The following is a 17,504-nucleotide window of genomic DNA, read 5'->3' as shown; positions in this document are numbered from 1 at the left end:
AGGTTAGCTCCCTCAGTACCAGCAGCCTATGTGACATGGGTGTTGGAGAATGACACAAACGAAGCTGGGATGCACAGGTAATTTAGTGAGTAGATCCACTTCACACAACTGTTGAAGTTTCCTCAGTAGTCTCAATAGCTCACCTAGCAAAACCTTCACTTTCTCCGAGTGTCAAGGGCCCAGTGCAGGTTTGTCCTACTCTGACCACTGGACCCAGATGGCTCTGGAGGGGAAAGTGAGGCAACTGACCTTGCATGCCCTCCCTCACTTCAATTCATTCGTTAAGTCGGGGCATCCCCATCTGGAAGATGGTCCTCTTCCGGAACAAAGGACATTTGCTATTAAGGAATGCCTAGTGCCTGATCAGGTCTTGGAAAGGGGATTCATCACCTGATTTAGCCTCTTTATCCCTAGTATCTTTTTGTTTTCCCAGTTTTAACTCTTCTCAAATCTGACTTGTTCCTGTCACTTCTCTCCAAACCCAGTAACTCCTACTCTACCCTTTAAGATTCATGACTCTCATCTCACTCTTCTTGCTCCCTTTCACATCTCTAATGGCTGCTGGCTCATTAATCTAGGGCACTCCCCATCCTGGAGAATCTAAATCCTGGGATACACAAAGTGCTAGTTCCTAAACCTTATGAGATTGGTGATTCTCATACTAATAACCAATAAATTAGGACTGAGATTTTTCCCTCCCATTTTCTCATTCAGGCCAAGTCTGACTATCTCTCCGTTATAGTACAAACAAGCTAATCTGGATGAATTCCACTTGAGCATTAGCTCATACCTTATTATAGAACAATCTAGTTCATGGGAGATAACCAGTGGTCTGGAATAGAGACGGATTCTTTTGTCTCATGGTGAATCTATGTTCTCAGCGGGAGCAATATTTTGAGCTTTCTTCACTAATGTCCACTATTATTCAACAATAGTTGATTTTCAACTATCGGGGGTACCTTTTCTAAAAGCAGTTAAAATATTCAGGCATTTCCATGTTTTTTTTTTCATTTGAGAAAGATCAATTGTTTCCTCTTCTCCTAGTCATCGACACTACCTTCCTTTTTGCATTTGACAGAATTCATATCCCTATTCTCCTTTATTGCTTCATGCTATGCAGGACACAGGTTAGTAATTGGACAAACTGGCAGAGAATAAACAATTCCTCAGCATCTACAGACAGATAGCTCAAATCAAGATGACAAAAGCCATCACCTGTGAAAGGTTGATGGGAAAATATTTGTTGGTAGATAATGTGCATGTTGAGAAACATTTGAGAGAACTCCCACGGGGCTGTGGGAATTTATTAAGTTTGGCTCTAAAACAAAGAGTATGTTTTATGAAACTACAGCAGGGGAAAATGGAGTAGCATGAACATTAGCCAACCAGCACTCTTATACAGGGTTAGGAAATTAATTGTCTATCATTTCAAGATGGTACTTAAAAAGCTAGTCTCAATTAGCTTCTCCAAAACCCAACCATCTCAACCTACTAAATCTTCATATTATAATGTAACTAAGTTCTTTAACAGCCTTAAACCATCTTCATAAACTGATGCTTGCCCCCTCCACCTATCTTCAATTACAGTAGAATATCTTTTTCTTCTCACTGGCAATAGGAAAAGCTTTTGAGGCCTACAGCCAGTCAAAAAAAACCCAAAAAAACCCCAAATCCCTATATTCCAAGCCCCTAGGAGTTCTAGGTGAGGGTATAAATTGCCCCAATAAGAACCTTTACAATCCTCTTGAAGTAGTACAAAGAAAATGATAAGGAAAATAGAAATAGCAAGATGCTCCTTAGCCCATTCTCCTAATTTCATACCAGCTGTGCCACTTTAATAGCTAATCCAATATTTTAATATTATATAATAAATATCTAATCTACCTCTCTCCAAAAACTAGATAGGCAATATCCCATTTTTAAATTGTCTTTTGCTCAAAGCTTCAAATCATGACTACATGTGATCCAGGGGAGGAAATTGCTCCCTCTGATGGAAAGACAGTTTAAAGTGAAAATGGGAGAAAACCCTTAGGGTCACTACCTCTTTCACTTCAAGTTATCACCTACCCTGAAAGAAAAGCATGGAGGTAGAACCCCCAGCTGAAATGACTATGAAGTTTCAAAGGAACAGCAAGAAAATGTCAAAGGCTCGATTGGATTTGAGAACGGTTTCTTCTTTGTTATAATGAACCAGAAATACAAGATTCTATTGAAACTGGAACAGCTGACAAAGGTATGACTGAACTTTAAAACTTCAAGGGAAAGAAGAGATAAGCAAAGCCAATGTGGGTGGTAAAATCCAAAGTTGTTCTAAACTGAAAACTGTTTCGTTTTTTAACAAATAAAGATAATAGCACTTCTAAGGCGTTCCCAGAACCCACTTGGCAGTAAGCCTGCCAAAATTCTCTCACTCCTCTCCCCTCTTAAGACTGCCAGACAGCCTCTTTTTTTTTTTGCTGCATGTAAATAGCTTTGACCAATATTATCCATTTTGTTCATGATACAAAGTGCACAAGGAAAGTTTTAATGTATCAAGAAAGATGGTATGTTACTGTGGATAATACTTTGGTCTATGTGAGGTATGGACTTGCATGGTAAAAACTTGATTACCACTGGCAATTTATACAAGATTGTTACCTGGTCCTCAAGGTAACCAACTTAGCTCTCCCACCATTTGCTGCAGTATGTGTCTAAATATGTCTTCTGCCCCCAGATTTTTTTTTTTTTTTTTTAAAAGAACAGAACTATTTACCACTTCTTTTACAGCCTTCTTAAAAACCTCTCTCCATACTGAGTAGAAATTTCAAAGAAGTCTGTGCTATGGCATTTTCTAGAGCCTTAATTCAAAACCAGAAGACTGAATGGGGACAACATTAAAATGTCAGTGCATAAGTGAGGGAGGAGGCATATTCCAGTCACCAGGCAGTCACATTCAAGTTCAGAGAGGAGTATAGAAAAAAAAATACAAAACCAATTAAAAAAAAAAAAAACAAAAACAAACAGAAACACAAATGTTTCATCCAACACAGTATCAAAAAGTAAAGGAACACACAAAATGTATGAACTGGTGGTTGAATAAAGTCCACAACCTATTATGATAGATCCTTTCAGCATCTGTCAGGTCTTCTCATTTGTTAGCACAGGATCTGTACAAATGTAATGAACTTGAAGAATAGTCTCTAACAGGAAAGCTGGCCTCAATCATTAGTCTCAGGGTCTGTCTGAGCCATGTACGCATCAAGCTCAGCATCCAGGTGTCCTTTTGTTTTTGACATATATGCATCCAACTGGTTGTCAAGCTGTTCCTTGGTCAGTGCAGGGCGGGCAGAACCTCTACCTCGTCCCCGACCTCTACCACGACCACCAAAGCCCCCTCGTCCACGGCCTACCATGCCTCGACCTGTTCCAAGGAAAGGAAGAGAAGATTATACATTTCAGTTGAGGCTTTCAACTTCAAACCATTATTGTTTGATAATGAATAGTAATCTTCAAGCCAATAAAAGGACTTTTAATAGATAAAAGGGGCACATAAAGTTGTTTTTGTTTTCCCTTTTTTTTTTTTTTTTTTTTTTTTAAAGTATTCTGATAAAAATGAATACTCTGGGCAGTAAGCAACTTAGAGTACATAGTCAATCTTTTGAAAAAATAAACATGTATTTGGACAAAGCTACAAAGCTAATACAACAATTTCTTCAGCACGATTCTAACCATTGTCTTACGGGTAAAGATTTTTTAAAAATTGCGCTTCACTTTTATTGCCCTATTCTCTTTTCCATAACCTGTTGACATCTTATGATTTAGTAGAAAAATTTTTAATCAATTGATTTGAAAAGTCATGAAATAGCTTTGAGATGCTTTGTAAATTCATCACCATTACCTCTGCATAAACAATCTGAATTGTATTTCATTTTTCTTTTTGCCCATCTAAACCAGACCATTCTTTAGTTTGGCAATATTATATTACAGAATGCCTCCATAAGGCTTGGTGCTCTTAGAAGCCATTTTTCTACTGTTCTGTGTATAGTTTGACACAGGAACTGTGTGGGGAGATTGAAAAGGAATCAATAAGTAACTCCAGCTGTCAATACATCCCACTGTAAGGACTAGTCATGCTTATACCAATAAGCAATTAATCATTTATGAGTGTTCACTAAGAAAGCTCCAATTCACTCAATAAAATTAAGTCACTTTAGTGTTATCCCTAGAGAATCTTGGGAACCAGTTCTAAAATGGTTTGGCAATATGCAATTTTATCCTGCAACTCAAATTTAGCTCAGCATTCACTCAACACAAACCAGACAGTAAACAATGACAATACAGATAAACCAAGGCATTAGATTTCATTTTCAAGAGCCCTGTGTCTTAAATTACAGAAGATCTAAGCAGTGACCTTAAGGTACCAGAGGCCTTAGTTATTATGCCAGGAGTGGTTCATATATTGGGAATTTTTTCCTTTGGCCTGAAGAGTTTAAAGCTTTCACCATTCCAGCATTTTCTCTGGGTCAAAAGATCATTAGGAAAACACTAAAGACTCCACAGGGAGAGTACAGAATGTATTTCAAAATATGAGCAGAAAACTAGGAACCAGCACTAAATAAATTTCATTTTTGCATATACCAACCACCATATCTAAACACTGGCCAATTAAAGGAGTCAAATCTCAGGGTTACTCACAGGTTCAAAATCTAACCTTGATATTTGGTGATTTCAAAACTAAGTTCCAGATATTGCTCCTAGTGGCCCACAGCTTTTTGATATTACTCATCACTATCTGTTCAAATCCTGCACATACCTGAATTGCACATAGTAGGAGCTCAATAAATATTGGTTGAATAATACTTTTTTTCTGGGTCAACTGATATGAGAACCTGAAGAGAAACTACTAGCAATTCAGATTGATGGGAATTCAATTTTAAAACTGTTTTACATGGCTATTTGGGAAAATCCTAGGAGAAAGCTCCACACAATGATATAACTTCTAATTTATGAATTTGGATAGATGTCATTCCCCCTCCTCCTAAAACCTGCTGATGACAAAGCTGCACAGGAAGATATGCCTAAGGTTTTGTTTTTCTTTTTTTTAGAACCACTCTCTGGAGATGGTAGCTGACTAACCTCTACCACCGATTCCTCCACGGCCCATTGCTCCTCGCCCTAGGCCCCCTCTCCCAGGGCCTCCACGACCTCGGACACCACCTCTTCTTAATCCCATTCGGGGAGCTACGCCTCGTCCACCTCGGAGCAGGTTTTGACCTTGGAGAGGGGAGACACAATGCACATGCAGGTAAATCCAAGATATATAAAGTTTAAATCCCAGCCAGGGAAAGGTGGTGAGGTATAAATGGGAATAATTTGGACACTTTCCAGGTTGGCCAGGGGAAGTCTACATGGAGAGGATGAGTGCTTAACTAGAAATCTGCTCTTAATGTGGTAATTTCAACAAGTATATATTGAGCTCCTCCTACATGCCCCTAACATTTTCATGAATTAAAATCAAATACTGACTGTTCTTACCCTCAAGGAGCTTACAATCTTGTTAGGGACAACTCATATAACCAAGACTCTGCAAGCATCTGAGTAAGCACACTATGTTCATCAATATTGCTTTAAAAAAGCCCTCTAAATATGGTATACCACACAGCACCCATAGAAGATACTGGCTTATCCAATGATGAGTTCTGGTCCAACAGAACTGTATACAAGTCATAGATCTGCTTTAAGTAAATAAGACCCATTTTTTAGTGAATGAGGAGGGTGGCAAATTACATTAAAATCACATACAAAAGATATGAATTACTTCTTATGCAAATCAAAGATTTTCACCACTGTTTTCAGAAAAGATAGGGATTTACTAAAGAACACTGCATATTATTTAAAACAATGATCTGAAAGCATTTGTTTTGCAGCCAGACTTAGTTAGAAAAGGGTAAGGGAGCACTGAATAATGGATTTTAAAGACTGACCTCGAAGAGACATTCCTCCCCTTAGCAGGGCTCTGGTAGCACGTCCTCCACGAAGTCCTCCTCGGGACAAGCCTCTCTGGCCCATGGGCAAACCCCGTCCTCCGACTGCTCCCCTGGCCAGGGGGCCAGTGGGGCGGCCTAACCGTGCCTGGATGTTACTTTTACCTAGACGCTGTTTTAAGCTCTTCTGAAAGGAAAGTTTTGAAGAGGTTAAGATCAGGAAACAGTCCATTAGGAATGGAGATTCACAGTGCACAGAGAAGCAAGTGAGATGCCTTGCACAGAGGGAGAGCCCTGCAGCGAGTGCCATGAGGATCCCCATCCAGAATAAGCTAGTACTTGCCTCAAGAGGATAGAAGCTGAATTATGCCCAGAACACCATTAAATAACTTTTTGAGTTTGATCTTGAATTTGGAAAGCATTACATACTACCTGAATATGCTTTGAATTCAATCACCACACATCAAAATCTCTTCAGACTTCTAAATTCTACTTTCAAGTTCTGTATTTTGCTGGTTGTTTTTCCACTTTTGACTAGTTAACTTTACAAATGCTGTTAAGGAAATCCTACAGTAAAACCATATATGAATCATAGACTTGGAGCTGGGACCTCAGAGGTCATCTGGGCCAAACTTCTTCATTTCACAGATAAGGAAACTGAGACCCTAAAAGATGAATGACTTCAGGTTTCACAATTAAGCAGCAGAGGTAGATTTTTTAAAAGTAGGTTATCAGGGTCCAAATTCAACACCCATTTTCCCACTATGCTTTGCTGACATGACTAGTCAGACTGGCAAAATAATACATAAACCAAAAACATTTACTTTCAAAATGGGAATTCTGCTCTCAAAGTATAACATTCATTCATCTTTTGTCAAAATTTAAATTAAATTTAATCTAAATGGTGGATAGTTAATTCCTAATCTGATTGTCCTGCTTGAAATGTGGGCGTTTGATTCACTCTCAGGATTACATTTAGAGATTCCTTTCCTTTACCTTAGGAAGGTATATAAAAGTTATAAGCACCTGAACCTTAAATTTTATAAATTCATGACCCCATAGCTATTTTCCCAACAGGTACCATTACCAATCATTTTTAGTACAAAACAAGCAACTAACCTTAAGTGCTTCCATATTTAAATCAATACAATTACTACCTTTTAGAACAAATTCTGTACTAGGTAGGTATGAAGATTCCACAGATCCCTCCTTCCAAGAGGAACCCACTGGACTGCAAAAGGTAGCACTTCTCAAGAGAGAAAAATGTCTCCTCACAAATGAGATCAGGTGTAGCCTTGAGAAAAACCACAGGCCTTTTCATTCTGTAAAATCACCAAGATTAACACACACAAATCGTTGCCTTAAATTCCCTTTAATAGCAGTCACCTTTGAGCTCCTGTAATCATTAAAAATATGCTGGTGATGACCCTCTCAATTTGTATTTTAACAAGGTATATGATTGTTTTATGAATTTCCCAGTGGGAAAAGACCAAATGCATATATAATTTCTGTTTCTAACCAAAAAAGTAGGCTCTGATGCACTATATATTCTACTATAAGATGAGCCATGACTATAAAGGTTTATCTACAACTGTTCCTTTTCTTTAGAGGGACATTACAGGTGTGAGGTCAGGAGCCCATTCCACAAGATCTCTATTTTACATTTATTTATTAACAGTCATACAGGGGTGTTTTTTTTTTTTTTTCTGAGGCAATTGGGGTTGTTGACTTGCCCAGGGTCACACAGCTAGGAAGTGTCTAAGGACAGATTTGAACTCAGGTCCCCCTGACTTCAGGGCTAGTCCTCTACCCACTGAGCCCACCTGACCCAGGGATTTTTTTCTTACACCAGAAACCCTAGTTGTTTCCTGCTCTCACTATTGGTCCCTACATATTTACAGCAACAATGTATCAATACATACCCTGCTTAAGTTTCTGGAGGCAAACTTTCCATATATAGACTTCACTTTCTTTAAAACCATTCTTTAGAAGGGCCAAGAGCATTAGAGCTCCAAGAATTGTCCTCATATTGAACTGTTTGTACCTACCATTTTTTTTATTTTTAAATGATAAAAAATATTTTAGCCACTCTATGGTAGTTGAAGCTGAAAGCTTTGTTTATTTTTGGCTGGTGAGCCCAGTAGTTCAGAGTGTGTTATATTTAACTAGATCTAAGCACAGCCATGCAGTGCTCCCATTTAAAGTCCTTACAGTTGCATGGCACCGCCCTCCAGACTGCCAGCCACAGCTTGGACATATCCTTCCACAGCCACTCGCCGGACTTGCAAACAAAGTCTATGAATAATAAAGAGCAGGTTTTACTTCAGACCTAGGTGGAAATATGGATTGTGCCTTATTGGAAATTTGGATAGAAAAGCATAACCTTCTCTAATCATGTATTCAGACTTCTTGTTTTCTTCCAGATATACAGGGTATTTTGAGGAGTGGCTTTCTTCCACTAGATCTAAAACCACTTTTTTTCCCTCAAGTTTCTTAGCATTGTCAATACAAATAAAGACTATGCAAAATTTCTAGAGAAATATAAAGCTTATTTTCTTAACTTTTAAGTCACTTAATAATACCGCTATACCAATTAAGAGAATAGAAGGGAGTTATGAGATGCCAAGAAATTCAATTGGTATGTTTCTTGAGAAAATCCTAGAAAATAGAAAAGGTTTAAAAAACACTAATACCTATAACATGATCCAGGCCACACTAAACTGCAACCTCCCTTTGAAGAGAAAGGCAGTCGGTTACTTATTTGTACTTTTCAACCAAAATAAAAATGCTCTGAATTTTTTCCCCCTTCAGAAAATCCTCAGCTCTTACCCTGAGCCACCTTGTTATTACAATCCACCATATCCTGCACAGCCATCAGTAGGGCTGCCTGACAGGAATCATCAGCTGCCTCTGGAGGATTGTGACCTACTCTCTCACCTGCTTAAGTTTCAATGCTGCCTGGACAGAGGGTCTATTCTCCATCTGCTGGGCCAGTCTTCTGTTTCTGGCACTGGCTAGCTGCTGTTGCTGCTGCATCGTAGCCCGAATATTCACTGGCATCGGCTGTTTGTTCTTCAGCATATTAGTAAAGCTTCAAGGTCGAACAAAATGGGTGTTTAAATAAAAGCTTTATTACAAAACATTTATTGGCATTTTCATGGCTCTCTAGACCAGGAGCTCCAGATCCCACGAACTTTATGTAAAGTGGTACGCTTAGATCAAGGCTGATGTGGGTCAAGGACTCCTCTGTTTCCACAAACGTGCAAGAATCAGAAACTTAGAAATGCAGGTAAGTGCAGTACATTCATTCAAAAGTGATAACAAGGGCTTAGGTTACTGCTTTTAGAAAAGTGGAAGGAATGAAAAACACGTAATAAGCAGATATGGTGATGGCAGGAAACAGAAGATGTTACAGAGAATCAGAAAAGGACAAAACAAATACCCTTAAGTGGGGTAAATCAGATAAGCAATTTTAGAGGCAATGGTCAGAAGTGCACCTTATGGGTCAATGTGGAATGGTTACAGCACTCTCAAAAGTCCATGGAAATAATGCCTCCATGTCAATAGAGGAGGATATCAAATTTTCCATTGTCTGTCAATCTAGTTACATGTAAAGAACAGTCATAAAATTTTATAATCTCACCACATGCCATGAATTAAGACAAAACTTAGGGCATGTAATCAAAATTTTTTCTTTTAAGGGAGAACCCCTGCACTTGTGATTTCATCAATCTAGGAAACTTTTGAGTGAGAAAAGTCCCTTTACCAAATACCAGAGTGGTACTTGCTCTGAGATTCAGGATTATGGAGATCTCGAAGGCCAAGCTAGTTCAACTGTCTCATTTTATAGGGGAAGAAATGGAGCCAAGATAGGATAATTAGTGACTTGCTCAAGGTCACACAGTTACTAAGCATCTGAAGTGAGATTTGAAATGACATCTCTCTTGACTTTAAGTTGGGTCTCTTATATACAACATCTTACAGTTGTTTGGGAACCTTAAGGTTACATGACCTAAGGTCACACAGTTAAGACTTTCTAGACTTCGAGATGGGCTTTCTATCCACCCAGACCCAGATGGGTCTTTATGTTCAACATTTTTCTTTTTTCCCCCCTAGCCTAGTCTTAACAATTCCATTGGTATAGAGAGCTATCAGTAAGGAGACTCCCTCTCCTAAGGCAGATTTACTCCTGCCTTAACTTAAATAAGTCTTAGGAGAATTATGTGGGAGTACTGAAATTAAATTAGTTGCCCACGGTCGCAGAGACAGAAGGCAAGACCAAACTTGGATCTTTTTGACCCCACAGTGTTTGCTATTTCCTAGATTGTTTGCATCTCATGGTATATTTAGTTTAACTACAATTAAAAAAAAAATGTCTTTACTAGTTTGCTATGTCCCATGCTATAATCTAACTTCTATTTAATTAAAAGGAGCTACATAAAAAAATTTTCTACAGAGATTTTTATGGTATTACATTTTAACAGCTTTACTTTCCTAGATTTAGATGGCATTCCTTCTAATAACCCCAAGTGAGACTTCTTGGAAAAAGTCATGCATTAGAGCAACAACTTAGATCAAGAATGTGATGACACTCCAAAGAGTCTCATCTATGAAATCTCAATGGAACAGAAGAACATTTTAACAGAGAAAAAGGAAAAACAAAAACCTAAAGCAGTATTGAAAGATGCAGAGATGAAGCAAAGAGGGTGCCTCTTACAAGGCCCAAGAACAGCATTCAAGGGCCTTTGGGCGGAGTTTTGGCCTGCTACCTGCCTCTTACAGGCCTGACTCTAATCCTGTCGGCCTCGGACTGGGCAGCAAGCCTCCTACAGCCAGGGTAACATGCTACTGTGCTGCAGCATCCCCTATATCAATGTAAAAAACATGAAGAAAAAGGGAGGGTGTGACGTGTTTTAATTTAAAACACATCCCACCAGATTAACGGTTCAAATACTTTAAGGTAAACAGCTACTGATAATGGGTTTTGAAACATTGCCCAATTTGTTTTGCGTACCACATAAGCAGCAACTTAAGAACAGAGGTCTTTAGCCTTCTGTTGATATTTAAGTTAGCTTTAACTTAAAACTGGGCAGAAACCAAGATGGTTTTAGTATATTGGACCCCGGGGCCAATTTAAGTAAAGTTTTCTTATGTAGGAGTTGAAGTTTCTGTTGGCTGCCTCACCGCTCATTTAGAGACATCTTGGTGGTGCTTTTTAGCACAACTTTCGGAGCTGACTGTGCAGCCATCTTCAAATCCCGGGAATCTGTGAAGCGAGAGAGAGAGAAGATGACCTTGTCTTTCATCCTTATGAGGGCCAGGCACAACCTGCAGTCAGAAGGGCCACGACCTCGCCAACTTAAAGTCCTCCCAACACAGTTGCTACGAGTAGCGGCGCCCGAAGCCGCCCCAGAGAGAAGCCAGTAACGGTAGGGCCGGCGGGTCCAAGCCGGTCCCCGGGCGGGCTGGATGCCCAGTGTTTTATTTTTCTATTTTCTGGGGGAGGAAACGGCCTTGCCTCGAAGACGGCATTCCCCGGCTGTCCTTTATGTAACTGCCCCCTCAAGTTTCCTCAGAATCTCCTCCTTTCGTCTCCATGGAGCCCCGGGACCTCCGGGCCGACCCCCAGAACCCACCCGTTAGCCCGGAAGCACACATGACTTTTCCCCGAAGTCTGAGGCCTAAACCTCTCGCCTGCCCCTCCTCCCCCGCTCCCACCCCCAGAGGCCCTTTCTCTACATCTCCTCGCCCCATCCTCCGTCACTCCTCGGGGGCTCCTCCCTTCTCCCCAAGCCCGGCCCCCAGAGGCTCGAGGTCTCCTCACATGTTCTTTCCCCCGCCTCCTCCTCCTCCTCCTTCCTCGCTCGCCCCCTCAGCGGGTCTCCACCCCCACGAGGTCGCCCCGCCCCCGCGGCGCTCCCCAGTCACGTGCCAGGCGTCCCCTCCCCCTATGCCGCGGACGCTCCTCCTTCCCCTTCCCCTTCCCCCACTTCGGGCATCCCACCTTTCTCGCTACCTTACCCCTTCCTCTTCCAGACCACCCCTCCGCCAAGGCTTTCCCTCCCCCTCCCCTAGTCCTGGCCCCAGGCCCGGCCGCGCACGCGTGCACTCACCAAAGGACACGGACGCCAGCGCTCCGCCGGGGGCCGCCGATGCCACTGCGGTTGCGGTTGTGGGGCCGGAGACCGGCCGCGCGAGCTTTGTCTGGGGCGGGTGGAGGCGCTGGGCTGAGACGGAGGGGCGGTTAGTCGCTTGCGTGACGGGCTGGCTGTTGGGTCCTCGCGTCCGTTCTTCTTTCAGTCCGCCCTCTCGTCCACAGCCGCCACCAACTCCCACTTGGCGACCCGAACAAAATGGCCGCCGCGCTCCAAGCCCAACGGCGCTGGCCAAAATGGCGCCGGCGCGTCGACGTTGACGTCAAGCTCGCGCACGCCGCGAGGAGGCGGGGCTTTGTGGGCGCTCCGCCCCGCTGTAGTTGCTAACACGTGCGGTCCCGGGGGATGAGGGCCGCCGAGGGGCTGCTTGCTGCCTTTGCAGGGCTAGGTTTGACGTGCCTCCCAGCGGGCGTTGGAGCTCTAATCAAAGCCCGACGTTCTGGGCTCGGGCAGGCGCTTAGTCCCCGCGCGTGTCCGACCCCCGACCCAGGCCGGGAGCAGAAGGCGGCCGTAAACCCGGGCCCTACATCCCGCCCTCCCCCTGCCCCCGAACCGGGCCCGGCCGGACTCCCTCATCCTTTCCCTTGCGCACCGGAACCGGCACCAAACTGGGGCTTACTCCGAAAGGGTTCCGTCCCTCAAGCCTCGGCCTGCCCCTAAACAGCCTCGTCTTCTCACCGGGACTCAGCTTCCTCATGAGGCGGGCCGAGAGGTGGCTCGTACCCTCGTCCCTAACTGGCTTTTAAAAACACTTTCAATAGAATTTTTTTTTTGTTAATCTTAGGCATTTTATTCACTTAAAAAGTATCCTGAGGAGGGAGTCTCTAAGCTTCACCAATCAACCGCATTTATTAAGCGCCTGTCAACAGGCTGCCACACGTGCCCCCCACACGTGAAAAGTTAATAAAAAGAACTCCCGGATTAAAAATGGTTGAAAAGCCTCGATTCTTGATTCTATTAATCCTACATAAATTCTGCCCTTCCCCCCCTCCTCACCGGTTTCGGTGGAATACCTCGTTAGCGCCTTCCGAACCTTGATCCCATTCTGAGGGGATGCAGGGAGAACCAGATGCTTTGACCCGCTCTCCTTACTTGAATTCTCTGGGAATCCTAGTCTTTTTTTCTAAATGTAGTTCCTCCCCTTCTCACCTTTCAGAGGCGGACAATGAGGCGCGCTGGGATTGTGCTAAGCAGTTCTAGCCCTCCCCCGTCAGTTGGGAAGCCCGAATCCCCAGTCCCCACGTCCCTGTGGCAGCCTGGAAACGGGAGTTTTCAGGGCAATCATGACCCCTTCCAGTGATTGTAGGGAGAGTTCACACCTCTTCTTCACCAAGTCCCAAAGGAGACAGACACTATGCTTATTGGGAGATGAGCCTTTAATGAATAATGGAGCAGTATTCCTCAAATGCTATGGCCAAGCCTGGGGGAGTCTGAGGGTAGAGGGAGGGCTAAAGTGGAGAGGGAAGGAGGGAGAGGGGGGGAAGGAGGGGGTTGGGGTTATTGGTGCTGGCCAGGGCTGGGCTGCTTGCTCAACTGTTCTCCCAGAAGAAGTTGTTGCAGGCCACGGTGAGCGCAGCCACCAGCACCACGTACTCCTGGAAGTCAACTTCGCCATCCCCGTTCTCATCCAGCTCCTTCATCACCTTCTCCACTGCGTCTGCATCCTTCTGGGTCTAGAATAAGAGAGAAGGGGCTTTGTTTTAGAGGGCTGGGAAGACTGTAGAGGCCATGAAGAAAGAATTGGGGAGGAATGAGAGGATGGAGGGGTGGGGAACTTGAATCGGATTATGGAGGGTGACCAAGAGGAAGATGAAAGAAATTGGGAGTAAAAAGGAAGATTCCATTCTGATGAGATGGAGGGAGAATCAGATGCTTTGATCAGCTCTTCTTACTTGATTTCTCTTGGAATCCTAGTCTTTTTTTCTAAATGTAGTTCCTCCCCTTCTCACCTTTCAGAGGCGGAAAATGAGGTGCGCTGGGATTGTGCTATACAGTTCTAGCCCTCCCCCATCAGTTTGGAAGCCCAGATACCCAATCCCCAGGTCCCTGTAGCATCCTGGAAACGGGAGTTTCCAAGTACATTGAAATTTAGAGGGGCAAGGGATGGAGGTGTGAATGGAATGGGGAGGGGAAACTGGTCTGAACTGGAACTTGGACTACTTTGTATCTTCATGTATTTAATGGGACCCATTTAAAGAGTGTGAACTCAAGAACTGGGCAAGGAGATTCATCTTTAGGTTCATCAGTGCCTATCAGTGCTTTGCATATAATTTGCTCTTAAATATTTGCTGAATTGATTTAAATTAAAAGACTTTGGGACTAATTAATTAACACAATTAATAAATTACATTAAATTAAGAGCCTTCAAGAGTTAAAGAAACTGGTATGGGGGTGGAGAACATGATAGAAGGGAAATGTAGAAGTCACTGGGAAAGGCAGGTGCTTCCCATTTAGTCTTGAGTCCAGTAGCTGGCTCCCAGGCCAGGAGCCCTAGGGTACTCCCCCACCACCTAAGCCAGCAAACACTCACATCCAGGAAGCCAGAAAGCTCAGCTTGCAGCAGCTCCTTCAGCTCCTTCTTGCTCAGTTTATATTTATCACCTTCCTTGCCAGAGTGGGCGTGGAATACGTTGATGAGGGATTCCATGGCAGTCTCCAGCTCCGAGCCCATGGCTGCAACACACCTACCTCCCCGCACCCCCCACCAGGCCAGACCAGGGTGAGGTTGGGGGGACGGGTCAAAGCCAAGGGCTGTCAGAAAGAAGAGAGCCCTGGGCTCTTAAAATTCTTGTTTTATAAATCATATACAGATAATTTGGACTCCATCCTTCATGATGTGGATTCCATACTCTAGGACCATATTCAAGATTATTAATTATTTATCCTTTTAATTGATATATTACATGCTCATTTATTATTCTTAGAAGCAAAAAATGGATTAATTCAGCATTACTCTTAAAGCATCATAGGCCTATGATCTGTAAAGGATCATAGGATGAATTCTAATTCCCTTATTTTATAGATGAGTAAACTGAGGACTAGCAAGCAGAAATGACTTGCCCAAGATCATATATTTGTTTAGTACAAAACTGAGGCTAGAACCTAAATTTCCCGGGCTTCTTTTCTAGCACACATTTTGCTGCCTCTCCCCATCGTCTGAAAACTAAAATAAAAATTCAGAGAAAGAAGAAGAGGTCAAAGGTAGGGAGTTACTGGAAGGAAAGAGACAGGGCCAGAGGTAGGGACAGAGTAAGGAGTAGGGGGGGAGCTCCTGAAGGGCAGGAGCTGAGGGGGTACAGAGGGGGCACTGTGGGTATCCTAGAGATAGAATATTAATGGAAACACTGGGCAGCACCAAAGAGCAAGAGGAATTCAACGGTGGATGGACAAAAAGGGCATCTTGCTCACTGAGCAGCTGCCCCTGGGAATGAGGGTGGGTCTTAGGAATGGACAAATCTTTCCCCGTGCTATTTTTATCACAGGTCTAGCCTGTCCTGCCCAGGCTGGAGTGTTTCTTCTACAACTAGCCCTGCTGTCCTTACACTGAGAACAAATGGGGGTAGGGATGAAGGGCCACTTTTGTAGTGTCATATTCATTGCTTATGTTGGATCTCCCTAAATTCTCCCTCTGCCCAGAGGTTCTCAGCCCCTTGGTCTTATCACTCTGAATTCTGTAGTATAGTCCCTTCTTTTAGTTCCTTTGCCTCCTTATACCCACCTTCTATGCTTTAGAGTCTGTCAGAAGTCTGTCTTGAGAATCAACTCTTTCTAATCAGACCTGGATGGTGAGAATGGAGAAAGGAATCCTTGATCCTTCTCCTCTGGACCTGGGTTCTGTTTTGGAGGTCCAAGTACAATCTTCACTCCCTCACCAGCAGCTTGAATTGGAGAAGCCGAAGAGTGGATGGGAGTGTATGCTGGGCGATCATAAATGATCGGCAGCCTCAAGTTTGTCTCAGGCCAAGTATAAGAAATTAGAGAGGAGGAAAGAGGATGAGATGTGAGGTTATTGGGGGGTATGACATCAGAGGGGGCTTCAAAACCTAGGACATTCCTTTGCTCTGGGAGTAAACAGCATCATTTCCCCCTCCCCTCCATCCCCATCCTCTGAGGGGATCTCAGGTATCCTAGATCAGGTATCTCTCACCTTTCTCCCCAGGACTGGGGGGGATGGACAATGGGTCCTATCAGGTGACACTCTAGCTCCTCAATGGATCCCTTGTGCGTGTCACCCGAACTTCGGACATGAGAGGTGGTTGTCACAGAGACCAAGGAGAGGGGAGGGTGTATGGAATGGGAACCTGAAGCCTGGGTCTGATGGGGGGATAAGGGGAACGGGAGGGCTGACCTATCCTATTACCAGTCCCATCACTGATCACTGATGTGGAGGTCCTAAGGAGCCAAGGGAACCTTGGGCTTCCCCCACAAAGATGCCTGTGAACCCTTTGGGAAACCCTGGAGTGTACAGAGTGATATATGGTGGAGTCAGCTCAGTAGTCTTTCTTGAAGATAGAGTCGAAAAATGCCAGAGGGAGAGGGGAAGAAGTAAGGAATTAGGAAAAAAAGAGAAGAGGGGAAAGAAGGCAATGGCTTACTGAATAGAGAGGAAGGTGAGTGGGGCACCCTTCCTAGAATCCCCCACCCCCCATCTTGGTGCCCACTCATAGAAGTTGTTCATCTATGGTTCTTGAATGTTACTAGGGGTTTAAACTTAGGGTGAAGGAATAGTCCTCCTATTTTGGAGTCTCAGCCTTCCCTTTTCCCTGTCTCCCCCACCCTCTGCTCCTCCAGAGCCCTTGGGGGTTGAAGAAAGCCTGGGCTTGGGAACAGCTGCCCAGTTAAAACTTATCTATCTTCTACTTGGCTCATGCCAGAACTACTTTACCCCCAGAGAAAGCAGGGTAAAGGCCTCAACCCTCACCCTCAAACCCAGGAAAGAGATGAAGCCCTAAGGATTGAGGGGGCAATCTTGGGGATTCCTCATCCAAAAGGGGGTCATTCTATGAGGAAGGGGTTGTATTGACCATTTAAGCCCCCAGCTAACTCAGTCCTCCCTCCATGGATGGATCCTTCGGATTCTTTACTCAGCTCCCAAATCCCCTGTTGCTCACTGGTAACCCCCTTCAACTGAGCACCATTCTCAGACTCTTGAAGACCACCATCCCCTTTATAATTAGTACACCCTCTGTACCCCAAAAAAGCAGAATACTCACGGATGGGTTCGGGGCTGAAGGGGAGCAGATGAGTGGGACGAAGCTATGTGTCCTGTGACCAGAGCCGGTGTGGGGAGAGCTCACTTCAGGAGTCCTTCTCCCCACTCTGGACACCCCCTCCTACCTCTAGCTCCACCCCCTCATCGGGCTGACCGCCAGTGGGGCAAGCAGCC

At 43.8% G+C, this 17,504-nt stretch overlaps 2 protein-coding genes across 10 annotated transcripts in view; both read right to left on the bottom strand.

Annotated features, from left to right (window-relative positions):
* Positions 1-990: 990 nt before the first annotated feature.
* On the bottom strand, positions 991-12,365 carry CHTOP (chromatin target of PRMT1). Of its 7 annotated transcripts, none has more exons than XM_031966594.1 (7): positions 12,077-12,365; positions 11,148-11,229; positions 8,901-9,054; positions 8,175-8,258; positions 5,964-6,150; positions 5,116-5,253; positions 991-3,400 (listed from the first exon to the last, which is right to left on the bottom strand). In XM_031966594.1, exons 2-7 carry the CDS (start codon positions 11,210-11,212, stop codon positions 3,198-3,200), a joined length of 831 nt encoding a protein of 276 aa, XP_031822454.1. In that variant the 5' UTR covers positions 11,213-11,229; positions 12,077-12,365; the 3' UTR covers positions 991-3,197. The 7 variants fall into 7 exon arrangements, with proteins under 7 accessions (XP_031822454.1, XP_031822448.1, XP_031822449.1 ...); XM_031966588.1 differs by having other exon boundaries at positions 5,964-6,147; positions 12,077-12,160; XM_031966589.1 differs by lacking the exon at positions 8,175-8,258 and having other exon boundaries at positions 12,077-12,353.
* A 1,108-nt stretch (positions 12,366-13,473) lies between these two features.
* The window catches only part of S100A1 (S100 calcium binding protein A1), a 28,877-nt gene continuing 24,846 nt past the window's right edge, over positions 13,474-17,504 (bottom strand). The window contains exons 1-4 of one of the 3 annotated variants that reach the window (XM_031966598.1): positions 17,332-17,452; positions 15,837-15,896; positions 14,649-14,802; positions 13,474-13,791 (exon numbers count right to left, since the gene is read on the bottom strand). In XM_031966598.1, coding sequence (XP_031822458.1) covers positions 13,648-13,791; positions 14,649-14,789 — 285 coding nt within the window. In that variant the 5' untranslated portion in view covers positions 14,790-14,802; positions 15,837-15,896; positions 17,332-17,452 and the 3' untranslated portion in view covers positions 13,474-13,647. Of the gene's footprint in view, positions 13,792-14,648; positions 14,803-15,836; positions 15,897-17,331; positions 17,476-17,504 lie in introns of those variants that run through there. The other 2 variants (XM_012548118.3, XM_031966599.1) reach the window with 2 other exon arrangements.

This window comes from Sarcophilus harrisii, chromosome 4, assembly GCF_902635505.1.
Source record: "Sarcophilus harrisii chromosome 4, mSarHar1.11, whole genome shotgun sequence".
In the NCBI taxonomy this organism is placed as follows: domain Eukaryota; kingdom Metazoa; phylum Chordata; class Mammalia; order Dasyuromorphia; family Dasyuridae; genus Sarcophilus; species Sarcophilus harrisii.
Note: the sequence above shows the minus strand (reverse complement) of the source record. Positions and strands in the feature narration are given on the sequence as shown.

What these genes read in the sequence shown, in the direction of transcription:
- CHTOP (XM_031966594.1), bottom strand. Translation starts at nt 11,212, where the DNA reads ATGGCTGCACAGTCAGCTCCGAAAGTTGTGCTAAAAAGCACCACCAAG. An exon ending in CAGCATTGAAACTTAAGCAG is followed by an intron (nt 8,259 to 8,900) that starts GTGAGAGAGTAG and finishes TATTATTCATAG; the next exon opens with ACTTTGTTTGCAAGTCCGGC. An exon ending in TGGAGGAATCGGTGGTAGAG is followed by an intron (nt 3,401 to 5,115) that starts GTTAGTCAGCTA and finishes TCCTTGGAACAG; the next exon opens with GTCGAGGCATGGTAGGCCGT.